General features: G+C 39.2%; 1 protein-coding gene across 1 annotated transcript in view; it reads right to left on the minus strand.

Annotated features, from left to right (window-relative positions):
• The window catches only part of DCAF1 (DDB1-CUL4 associated factor 1), a 31,315-nt gene extending 18,795 nt beyond the window's left edge, over positions 1–12,520 (minus strand). Inside the window, exons 1-10 of the mRNA XM_077392681.1 lie at positions 12,198–12,520; positions 5,722–5,803; positions 5,415–5,531; positions 5,084–5,265; positions 4,162–4,984; positions 3,692–3,789; positions 2,957–3,380; positions 1,529–2,134; positions 781–960; positions 100–645 (exon numbers count right to left, since the gene is read on the minus strand). Of these exons, the coding sequence (XP_077248796.1) occupies positions 100–645; positions 781–960; positions 1,529–2,134; positions 2,957–3,380; positions 3,692–3,789; positions 4,162–4,984; positions 5,084–5,265; positions 5,415–5,531; positions 5,722–5,803; positions 12,198–12,379 (3,240 nt within the window). The 5' untranslated portion in view covers positions 12,380–12,520. The remainder of the gene's footprint in view (positions 1–99; positions 646–780; positions 961–1,528; positions 2,135–2,956; positions 3,381–3,691; positions 3,790–4,161; positions 4,985–5,083; positions 5,266–5,414; positions 5,532–5,721; positions 5,804–12,197) is intronic.
• Positions 12,521–12,941: the final 421 nt, after the last annotated feature.

Below are 12,941 nucleotides of genomic sequence, written 5' to 3' on the forward strand. Positions count from 1 at the left end.
TATGCCAAAAGACGGTGGCCCAAAGCACACGACCCAACAAGCAAAACTCACAGATGTGCTTCACCAACAAATTAAGTATTCAATATAACATTCACTCACCTGAAGTTTTGTCAATATGTGGGCAATTGTAGCATCCCTGGCTAAGCCAAGCAGAACCCGGCATGCAAGAGCACGGAGACAATCAAGAGCAGTGGGCGGTGTGAATATCCGAGGATGGAGGAGATGCAAGAGAACCTTTATTCCATTGTTGGCACGAACAGACTCCCTTGCTTGACGATATACTTGTTCCAACTGTGTAGCAAGTCCAGCACATCCTGCCCCAGACCCTAAAGAAATCCTGCGATCTCCAACTACACCAGAAGCAATAGTAGGCACAGCTGTTTGTAAATTGCTTACTGATGAGCTCACTCGCTCCACTGCATTAGGTTCCCCGTTCCGCTCCCTGGGTTCACTCTGAATGGGAAAGGAAACAGTTCGATCTGAGGTACTTCTTTCTGCATGTCTTTCTCTATTCTCCAAAGCGGGACCATTTAAAGTCTGCATTATAACAGATTGCTGACCTTGGGCAAGCACAGGGGGCTTGTTACTGATTGAAGGAGGAGGGCAAACCAGATTGACTAACACATTCAAAGCTGGACGAATCACCTGCAAAAGACAAAAGCAGGGACCCACATTAAGATCTTAGCACTTTTACATAAATCTGCAAAAGCAAGAACTGGCTTCAAGGTTTCACTTGCAGAACTCAAATTTATGAAAAAATGTTTTTCGTGAAGTTTTTACCTCAGGGTCCACAAGGCCAGCACCATTAGCAGCATCCAAAATAACAGCCATACCAACACGTTCGTTGCTCAATGTGGCATTTACAATCAGCTTACGGCTATAGGGAACCAAGGTAACAATATGCAGAACACCCAAAGCATATTGGGCCAAGTCATGCAAATAACGCTCAACAGGTGGAGCCTAGTGGAGAAACAACAAAATCCGTCAATATAACCATAGTTGCCAACCCGTGACTCGACTTGTGACTCGATTTCTTAATTTTATGACTCATGACTCGTAAGAGTTTTTGACAAGAACAGAAATTTAGTTGAAAAAAATATAATTATATATCAAAAGATGAAGCATGTAAAAAATATAACCCAATAGCACATGGATAAAGCACCAGGCCAAAAATATAAATAACTATATGCTTGAAACTACATCCTTGTAACTTTTTTTTTTTTGAAAAGGGACTATATACTTGTAACTTCTATGCAAAAAAATAAGTAAGTTCCAACTTCAAAGTTTTCAACCAACAAAACAAGAAAGCAAGGGCCCATCGACTCGTAAGAGTCACCAGACGACTCGTAAGAGTCTTCAACAAAGGCGAGTCACCCATGCGACTCTCCTCAAAAGCCCATGCGACACGACTTAACTCGAGCGTTGATTCGTATGACTCGTAAGAGTTTGTAGAGTATGAATATAACATTGATAGGTACGAAATTTGGGGCAGTGATATAAAAGAGGTAAACAATTCGAAACATCATACTTGACATAATTCCAGCATAGTGATATGTCCATTGGAGGCTAAGAATTTCTCCACTGCAGGCCAATGAGCTTTCACAACTGCAGGTCCAAGCTTTCGATCACGCTGTATCTGAAGAAAAACTGCATCCATAGCCTCATTACTGATGTCAAGTCGCTTATAGGCAGCCCTAGCACTGGGAATATTCCGCGACACACTCCGATTATTTTTGTTAGGGCGAAGAGAGTCGACATGCAAAAGAAGATGTGCTCTGAAATATTGGCGCAGTGCAATACAGGTGTGAAAAGCAATCTGCTTCTCTGATGCAGTCAGAACATCTGAAGGTGATCGATCGTTTCGAAGAGATCCGAGATTAGTGGGTCCCAGTGCTCCAGAGTTAACACCACCTGATCTCACTGATGCTGCGCCACGTAGAAGGTTCAGTAATTTCTGTAAACCATCCTGCTCGTCAAAAGAGTCCAGAACTGCTCTGAAAACAAATGCGGTGGCAAAAAATAGGGCAGAATTTTTTCTGGCTTGATCTTGGGGGCATCCCAAAAGCTGAAGAGCTAACTCTATGACCCTGTTGACAACATCTGAAGGAAGAGCACACACACGTTCCATAATCCCCTGCATGAGCAATCAACAGAACTTAAAAATGTGGAGTGGACAAGAAATGTAAGAGCTATGTCACAAATATCGTTCTCGGGATTTCTCGGCAAGGGAAATCTCGGGATATTTTAAAAATATATTTTTTGGGTTTATAAAGGGAAAATAGTAAAAAATAAAATTACTTAAAAAATGAGTAAAGGGTTTCTGCGCTCGAGTGCAAAAACAGGGTTGGGCCCACATTGCTGGGGGATCCAAAGCATTCATTTGGAAGGCCCTTTCATGGATAGGGTGTCCACCAAAAATCAGCTCCATTGGATCATTTGTGGGGTGAAAAAATTGGCAGATTAGTGGACAAACAGTATTTATCCATTTTCACCCCACAAATGGACACCCTGTGATGATCCAATGAAGCTGATTTTTGGTACACACCCCATCCATGATGGGGCCTTACAAATGAATGCTTAGGATCACCCCAACAATGTGGCCCCACCCTTGTTTCCTGCACTCGAGCGCAGATAAGCTATCTGCGCTCGAGCACAGGAACCCTTTTCTCTTGAAAAATATAAAATATAAAAAATATGTAGACTTTTTAAACCCAGAATTAGGATTGGGTTGGAGGTTTTAGGAGGTTTGGGAGATTTTAGAACAAATGATAAGATCGAGATGTTTTTTTAAAGTCAAGCCCCCAGTTTATAGCGAAAAAATCGCAATATATTCGTGAGAATTTCAATTTCTCGCCGATATTTGACACAGGGTAAGAGAACTAAAGCTGGAAGAGGTAAAGAAGTCAAAAGAAGTTACTGATACTTTCACCCAATTATTCTCATTCCATGCCCTTACCTGAAGAGAACCAATGGTATATAAGCAAGAAGAGAGACCAAGGTAGGTCTGAGGGACTCTTTGGACAGCGAGAAGTTTCTGCATGCCACCTCGATCCACAAATAATGCGGCAAATTTTTTATGTGCTGCTAAAGCACAAATAAGTTTCAACACGTCGGGCAGAAGTATCAAGCTTTCCGACGCATCCTTATGCCTTGAACTGCGTTGCAACAATGCAATACACACATCAACGCCTTTTTCATGAAGAACCGGACCAAGAACTTCAACATATTCTCCTAGGATCTCAAGACACTGAATGCAGTATTTTTCTCTCAATCGTGCAAGAGAATCATCATCCAAGACGAATAATTCTTCCAGGTCCTCATCTGCTTCGGACTCCAATGCCTTCGAACTCATTGAATCTGATTTGACATCATAGGAGCTCCTGTCATCAACTGAAAATCATCACATGCACATTTTGAGCTCATTGTATCAAGGGATTTGCTAGCATCCATCGCAAAAGGCATTCTGCGGCGCGTCTGTTGCAAGAGAGAGCAGCCACATGGGCTTAGATTTTGTCTTATTCATTTAATTCATCTAATGTGGCAATCAGCCATATAGGCTGAGATTTTGTCTTATTCATTTGATTCATCTGAGGTGGCTGCCCTCTCTTGCAACAGACGCTCCGCGAAATGCCTTTTGCGATGGACGCTAGCAAATCCCTTGTGTCAAACAAAACACAAAATTTTCTCTGACCTTGAGAGCTCAGTAGCTATAGCAGCCTCAACAACAGTAGATGCAGCTTTAGAAGCAGCCAAAACAGCAGCATCTTCGTCATTCGTATTTTTCAATGCCTGCATCATAAGTATGATTTTCAAGGAAGAAACTAAAAATTAAAATGGTGAAATATCTGAAGGCGTGGTTTTAAATTTTTGCCAAAATGCCGAAATTTCAGTCGAAATTTTGGATTTCGGCTGGGGCCAACACCGAAATTACAAATTTCAGTGTCGGCCCAGATTTCGGCCAAAATTTCTGATTTCGGAATTTCAGAAATTTCGGCCATATGTATTTTTTTAATTTTTTCCCAAAATTTAAACTTTTTTGCCGAAAAGCATAAATTTCAGATTTTAACGAGAAAAAAATGACCGGAATTCGGACGAACTTTTGGTTTCAGCCCGATACCGATACTGGAATTTTGAAACCTTGTCTGAAAGCACAAATCTTACCTCTAAGGCAGCCGTCTTGACAAGTTCAGCAGCGGCATCTCCCGCTGCTCTGATTGCCTCAGCAGGCGCATTGGCTGCTCTGGCTTCAGCCTCAGCAGCCCTTGTTGCTTTTTTCACCAGGTCTGAGATATCCCTTGTTCCAACTTTGCATTCTTTGAAGCAATCATCATTATCATCTCTTTCTAAAGCAAATCCATCATCTTCAACCCTGTTCGAATTCTTTTTAGCATCTATTACACTTCTGTTGTCAGCATTTTTTGCGAGATTCCTATCCCTGATACTCCGCCCTTGCCCTCCTAATCGTAGTCCACTTCCAGGAGAGGCCAAAGCCCTATCATATTCTGTGGGCCCTTCATTAATCCTCCCCTTACCTCTTATCCTCGTCCATCCCCGGTTTGTCCTGCGCCTTGAAGAGTCTTCTCTCGCATTACCATCATGCAAATCCCTGCTGTGCCATCTGTCCTCACCAATTTGTTCAGCATCATCCTCACCCACCTCATACATAGCAACCATTTCTGTTGAAGCATCTCCACTTTGATCATCAAATAATAACCCCTCGTCTCCGACTCTCGAACCATCTAAATGGGTGGAATCCAACACCTGCCGATACCTACTTCTACTGTCTTCTCTACTTCTGATGCACGTGGCACCAGAGGCATGCTTAATCTCAGTAGCATAGTTAGCATCTTTTTTACTAGCGTCTTTTGCATAATTAGCATCTTTTTGACTAGGATTCATCTCCCCAAGGAACCGTGTGCGGAGATAACGCATAAGTTTAGCTGATAACCCAGATGTCAAAACATCTTCCACCACTTCACCACCTCTGGAATCATCAAACATCAAATTTGATGAATATTACAAACAATAGCAACAGCATTGAAGAAAATGGAAGAAGAGAATGACATTAAGCTACAGTGCATACCCAGCCAAAGGTAAGGCAAGAAGTCCAGTAGCATAAGTCCTCAGCATTTCGGAATCAGAGGGCTTATCATTCCTCCCCAACTTGTGCTTCCCGTTGCATTCGTCGCCTGAAACTCTTACTGTATCATCCATCACCCAGGATTTGATGTTCTCAAGCACGCCATCTTCGAAAACATGAGGATACTACACGGATTTTTAATATGTAATTAGCCATATAATACCCAAAGAACAAAAAAAAGGACATATTTTAGGAAGATAGAAGATAGAGCAGTTATTTTAATAGAAAAGAGAAATTAAGTACAAAAAGGAGTAAAAAAACATGCTGAGGTTACCATCCAGGTTGTGGAACAGCTGAGAAGAAGCCTTGCAGAGGCTGAACGGACACTGATTGAGTATCTACTTTCAGATAAAAATTTAGTTGATATCAACTCAAAGAACTCTTCGTTCTCCTGAGAGCAAAAACAAAAACTTTTCAGAAAGAAAAATTCTGCTGAAACCCCAACTGACATATTCAATATCATATTCCAAGTTGATACAAAGAGATTTGGAAGAAGCAATGCAACTAAAGGTCAAATGGTCAATGCAGCAGTTCACCATTAAGTTCAAACCATGAAAGCAAGTACAAATAGAATCGGTTACCCGGAGTAAGTTCCCCAGCCTTCCAATATTGTGAGAAGCTCGCGTGTTATTGAAAGAGGAATTACCCGACTCCTGCACATATCTGAAGTAAAAGCAGGCCTAGTAACAGTTCAGAGACCTCTCCAAAAATAAGTAAGAAAAAGAATGACATTAACCTGTAACTTTCAGGCATGAAGAAAATGCGAGCATAATACAAGATAAATGGTGCCTTGGTCAAAATATATAGGTAGATTATAACACAAACTTGTGAGGAAAACAATCAAAATGAGTAAGAAAAATCGCATGACATTATCCACCTGGAACTTTCAAGCATGAAGACAATGCAAGCATAATACGAGAAATGTGGTGCTTTGGTTATATCATACAGATAGGCTATAACACAAACTTGTGATGAAAACACCAACGTGAATAAATCAATTATTGAAGCCACAAATTGATACTGACCAATCAGGAGGAAAATTGAAGCATATCAGAGCAGTCAACATTCTAAGAATATAAGACATTTGATCAATCAAAAACGAATTTTGCACTTGCAAGATTCATGAAAACATAGGATTCGCAGGTACTTTTCTGGGAATTTAGGAGCATAATATGGATTCTAATTTAATAAGCAAGCAGAGAAATTCTAAGCTTTAGAATTAAACCATCAAAAGAAATTAATTCATCAAAACATGCTCCGTACAATAATCTAAAAAACAAAATAGCTACCTAATGAAAATAAAAAATATGTCAAATATGTCCTAGAAAATTAGATCTATAAAGAAAACACTTAACTATGGCCAAAACAATACTAAAGGGATAAGGAAAAGAAATAAAAGGTGATGGGATTCAGTCATCTTAGTCTTTAGATGTTTTTCTTTATTGGACAATTGGACATATGTTATATTTCTTTTAGGTCATAATTTATTAGATGTGTTAGCCTTCTATTTAGCCTAGATATGGGGATGTCCATATAACCATATGACCCACTAACCCTCTCACATGCCCATCTTTTACCCACCTTTTATAGCGTTTACACTAGCCCACTTACTCATCTTTATAAGCCATGTTGCTTGGATTCTTTGCCCCCCATGCCGAATCCGCGTCGACACATCCTTACACTCGAATCGAACACGGATTCGGGTGGGACACACCCGATTCTTGACGTAGCCATGTCCCGCACGAATCCTATTTTTTCAGGCGAATCTAACTCATTATTGTTTCTTTTAAAATGCGAGTCTTGTATATTTTTTTTCCTTTTAAACGTGTTTTCTTCTTAACTTTTTTTATGTGAAAGCACAACCCGTACCTCTGTTAGTAAAAACCCTAGCGCCTCGACCCAGGAACCTCTGAGATTAACTGCCCCTTTGTCATTCGACTCTCTTAATAAGCACTCTAACGCCTCCAACCTTCCACCCTCAAAATTCGCACGCACGCACGCACGCATGTGTGTGTGTGTGTGTAAAGTTTCATGCATATACACAGAATCTGAATCCATACAACACTGTTTATAACCTTGACCCTTGGCCTACTTAAACTATGATCAATTGTCAAAAACCATGGCCCACCACTTAATACCAAGCCACCCCATATATAAACTCCTAAAACAGCCCCGCCAGCCCAATTCTTGAAAATTGTGGAAAAAGGCACACCTCCCTCCCTCTCTATTCGATACTTTCTCCCTTCTTACATTCTTTCAATCACTCCCCCTCTTGTTTCTTTGTCTCATTCTTTCTTTCTTTCTTCTTCTTTCCTCTTCCCCCTCTTACATCCCTATTCCCTACATCATTTTCTCCCGTTCCCTTTTCACCCACTTTCGGTTGGATGTTTAAATTATTCCTATTTTCCACCATATCTTTCTTCTCCCTTGATCTTCATTAGCCGCTTTTTTATTATCTTGATCTATTCGTGATCTTGATCCTTTCCTGATTTTGATCCATTCTGGATCTTCTTCTTTTCTTGATTTTGATCCTTCTTTCCTTCATTTCTCCTTTTCTTCATTAAGATTAGCCCATTTTCATCTCTACTCTAGCTATCACTCTTTCCCCTCTTGGAGACCACCTACACTAGAACGACGTCCGAGGCCCCGTACGACATCAAAGGTACATATCCGTCAACTTTATTTCACTAGTTTACCTACATCACTCTTTTAGCCCTCCCACCCACCTATCACTTTATTTACCCTAGCATGCTCCTATTCATTATCCTTACCTCACACTCACACTCACACTCTCACCTTTGCTACTGGCCAACAATCCATCCTAGCTTCGTTTGGCCAAAGTTGATAGTTTCTTTTATAAATCTGATTTGTCTAATAGATTTTATTAGAGATCTTCTTTTCTTGATTAGTAACACGAAGGAATGTTAAACTGAAAGGGGCCCTTGCAAAAAAACTAGCTACAAGGGCACCACCATTGGACCATCTCACCAAAGTGCATTTACTATTCATTTAATCCTATATTTTTCCATGCCATAATAATTGCACTTTGGTGGGATGATCCAATAGAGGCCACCTTGTAGCTGGTTTTTGCAAGGGCACCCCTTCAGTTTAGCATTCTTCCTACCTGATTTCCCAGCTTTATAACTCAATGTATGAAACTTGATTGTGTAATTTGATCTCTATTGGTGAAATAATTTTAAGGCTTTGAATCTTTGCAAAAACCTAGTTGCCATTTGATTACTAGTTTATTCTTTTATGAGTACGTACGGTGGCATTGTTTTATTGAAGTTAGAACCTATCTACGCTCCTAAAGTTACTAGAAAATGACTCGTGAACCCTAAGTTTGTACAAGGAGAAGGGAGAGACCATGAGGCGGAGAAGGAGATGGAGGGAGAAAGGGGACGGCTGACCTAGCAGTGAGGAGAGAGAGAGAGAGAGAGAGAGAGAGAGAGGAGAGGACGGGAGCTAGATCCATGAAAGAGAGAGGGGGGGATTAGAACGAGTGGGTGCTAGGCTTTATATGGAAAAGGATTTAGGTTATGTGGTGGGTCTTAGGGTTTTGTCCAATGGGAAAAAAATGGGTTTTAAAAGGCTTTGTTAGGTTTTAAAGGATTTAAGTGATGGGCCATAAGAGCAACCAATTCTCAACTCAACTCAACTCAACTAAGCCTTTGTCCCAAACTCGTTGGGGTGCGGCCATGAGAGCAACCAATGAGGTTTTAAATACTTGGTTGCAATTTCTCTAACATCTCTCAATGTACCTCATCGATGTAGTTGACAAGGTGTCAACCTCTACAATGTGCATCCCAAGACAGAACATTGAAGTATAGTTTAGAAGGTGCAGACGGGGATGACCACAAATAATCTAAAGAGAACGAGGAATGGAACTGTGGTATGTAAACTATGTTATGGGTAGAATTAAGTTCCATTGATGATGTTCCTCGTCAGCTAAGCATTTCCACTAATGCCCTCAGTTGTGATTCATCACGCCTATTTGTTTGCCTTATTGGACATAGTATGTGCTATCAAATTGAAATATAACTCCTAATTTGCTCTATAAAATTCTTCAGAAATGACTCGTGAATAACTCCTAGCTACATAAATCAACATGAAATGTCACATCTCAAAGAACCTATCAACAATATCGACAATGGACTCGACTATACTATGCTGAAACAACAGCCAGGAGAGGATGTCAAAAGCTTTATTAATGGGTTCAAACGGGCAACAAATCGCAATCATGTTCTATTGCCCACAATAGAATTTGTTAAATTGAATCAAGAAGAGTTCGATTTCAAGCTCCAAAATTTTTTGATGGAATGGAGTTCATTGATTTGTATGAGCTCTCTGTTGATGTAAGACGAAGAAATGAAAGATTTGGGAAATTGATTCTGGACTGACCAAGGTTACTATTTACATAGGAGAATGCCGTTACCAGAAAAGGACTGCCATGCGTAGAGATTACAGGACTGCACCGGATTCGAAGAAAATGTAATTATTACACTTTTTCGAAAAGGAAGGTAAACCGCCTTCACAAATAGACATGTATCATTTCCGAAAAGCGTGACAATATGCTCAGATAACATCTAAACAGTGGCGGGGGGAAATGTTTACACCATAAAATTCAAAATTTGAAACTAGAGCACATGTTGATTGCAAAATGAGTAGCTGTTGTTTCAAATTTGAAATAAGAGTACGTGTTGAATGCAGAGGGATGAGTGGTTATTGTTTCAAATTTGAAATAAAGATCACATGTTGATCGCAAAAGGGTCAAATTCAAATTTTGAAAGATATCATAAGCAGTTATGAGACGTTTAATCAACAACTACCGTGGGCAAAAGTCTATAGAATAGAAGAAGAAGAAGAAGAAGAATGGAGATCTCTCTCCAAATCAACATACAACTTGTATCTTTTCTTTTTATCTAAGAGAAGTTTGTAACATAGATCCGTTCTCCCTTCTACATTTTCTTCCTATAATTCAATTGTGTGCGGTGAAAACATCAATGGGCTTTGCCTCGAAGAAGGCATTCTCTGGTCTTGTTCCTTGGTGAACTTTTCTCTTTACACTAAACAAATTATTAAGTCCTTGTTCACGAGGCATCCAAACCAACAATCGTTTGAACGCGGTTCGCACATTATTCAAATTTGAGGAACATTTTTATTAATTGGAAAGGCATTCAAAAACCTTCGATTGAGAGAAATTTTCTCTCTTATAAAAGTAGAGTGTAGAAATTTTTCCCACCAACAAACTCATCAGACACAAACAGTAGGGTGAGCCAAAACGTCCCCATCCACCGAGGAGAAGATAGCAGAGGCAAATCTGACAGTCCACCGCTTTCATTTCAATGTTTTAATGTTTACAACATGAGGGATAATGACATTTACAGAAGATACAAAAAGAGAAAATAAATATTAAGAAAAATTATTATCTAATAAACATTAACAGTAATTACAGTAGTAAGTGAGAAAAAGTTTAAAAAACAATCACCCCGAATCACATTTTACAGAATAAAATCTGAAACCTAGAACTTCCTACATTTAAGAAATTACTGACACTAAAACCCAATAAATGCCCCAAGAATCTGAACACCTCTCATCTATTTTTCATGATTTTTGTGCTCAAAATGCTAATCAATACCTAATTTCTAAACCAAGAAACACAGTACCACCCGCTACCTCATCTTAACCATTACCGAACAATAAAACCTAGAATAGGAACCATAAACCCTAGAATTCCCACTCAAATTCCAAGATACAAAAAACCACAAATCGAGCGGGAAATAAAAAGAGATGAAAATAGAGAAAAAAAAGAACCATTGTTTTTTCTTTTCCTCTCCATGTATTTCTCTATGGAACATCACGGTTCCTTTTTAATATACTACCATTTCAAAAAAAGAGAGAGAGAGAGAGAGAGAAACCTGGATTCAAATAATCATTATCTAAGAAACATTAAGGGGCCATTTTGATACGCGGATTTTAGAATCCAGGTTTTTAGTTTGAAAACACTGTAAAAGAGGGTTAGAGACAAGAGAAGGAGAGGACCAGCCGTCATTTTTGACTCATTTTTGTTTTCTCTCCCTTCTTTCCATCAGCAAGAGAGTAGAAGATCCTCCCATTTTCCAGGTTTTAGAAATCTCAGGTTGCAGGGGAGATTTTTAAAACCTGATTTTCTTGCTTAAAATCCAAGAAATGCTGCCAAGACAGCACACAACAGCCTGATCATTAACCCTCTTTTACACTGTTTTCAAACTAAAAACCTGGATTCTAAAATGCACATATCCAAACGGCCCCTAACAGTAGTTACAGAAGTAAGTGAGAAAAGATTTTTATTTTTTTTTAAATCCCATTTTACAAAATAAAATCTGAAAGCTAGAAATTCCAACTTTTAAGAACTTACTAACATTAAATCCAAAGAAATCCCCCCATAATCCAATTTTTGGGCTCAAAATGCTAATCAAAACCTAATTTCTAAACCCAGAGGCACTGTACTACCCGGTACCCCATATTAACCATTATCGAACAATAAAACCTAGAATAAGAACCATAAACCCTAGAATTCCCACTCAAATTCCAAGATACAAAAAACCACAAATCGAGCGGGAAATCTAAAGAGATGAAAATAGAAAAAAAAAAAAAGAGAACCCTGGATTCAAATAATCATTATCTAAAAAACATTAACAGTAATTACAGTAGCAAGTGATAAAAAAATTAAAAAATAAAAAATCGCCCCTAATCACATTTGACATAATAAAATCTGAAACCTAGAAACTCCAACTTTCAAGAACTTACTAACATTAAATCCCAAGAAATCCTCCAATAATCCAAACCTCTCATGCATTTTCCATGATTTCTGTGCTCAAAACGCTAATCAAGACCTAATTTCTAAACCCAGAGACACTATACTACCCAATACCCCATCATAATCATTATCGAACAATAAAACCTAGAATAAGAACGATAAACCCTAGAATTCCCACACAAAATCAAACACACACAAAAAAAAAACACACAAATCGAGCGGGAAATCAAAAGAGATGAAAAGAGAAAGAATCGAGACCTGGATTCCTGAGTCTCAAGAATCGAAGCAAGTGCATGGAGGACTTTTGGGCTAGGGTTTGAAGGCGAGGACGTGATCTTTGCCATCAGCTTTTGCGCTCTCGGCAACAAACCCTCGTCTTCGTTCTCGTTTTTCTTCTCTTGTAATTCTACCGAAGCTTGAGAATCGACGGCCGAATCCATTTGAAAAAGGATGAAAGAAAACCAAAAACCCTAGTTTTTTTTTTTATTGGGTTTTGAAGGAGAATCGAACGAGTGTTATTTATAAATGAGAGAGGGAAGAAGAGAAAATGAAAAAAGGAGGGCGCTCTGCCCCTTTTCTCTCTCTCGATCTGAGACCTAGAAACATCTTTATTGCCATTTTCTATTATTTTTATGAAATGACTAAATTGCCACTGTTTGAGTTTCTAAATGGCGAATGTACTTTACTTACTATGAGATGGCTATCAGACGCTCCCTAATTGGTTGGGTACAACATGTTTTAACTTCAAACGGACCACTCTCTTGGATTGAAAAAGGGTCCCATGATTTTGCAAGTTTTTCAGTAAGTTTAATAAATGTCTTGAGGGCATGTTTGGTAATCATGGAACAATATTTCATCCAATATTTGTGGGGCCACTTACAATTTTAAAAAAAACATACATATATCTGTGGGGCTACTTGTGAGAGAGGGGCCCGTGACTGACAGACTTGATAGGGTGGGGTGTGAGGGGAGCATGAAAAGTATCTAAAAATAGGGGGCAAT

Source organism: Tasmannia lanceolata, unplaced genomic scaffold, assembly GCF_043159265.1.
Source record: "Tasmannia lanceolata isolate RefF3 unplaced genomic scaffold, GAP_Taslan_0.1 ptg000012l, whole genome shotgun sequence".
In the NCBI taxonomy this organism is placed as follows: Eukaryota; Viridiplantae; Streptophyta; class Magnoliopsida; order Canellales; family Winteraceae; genus Tasmannia; species Tasmannia lanceolata.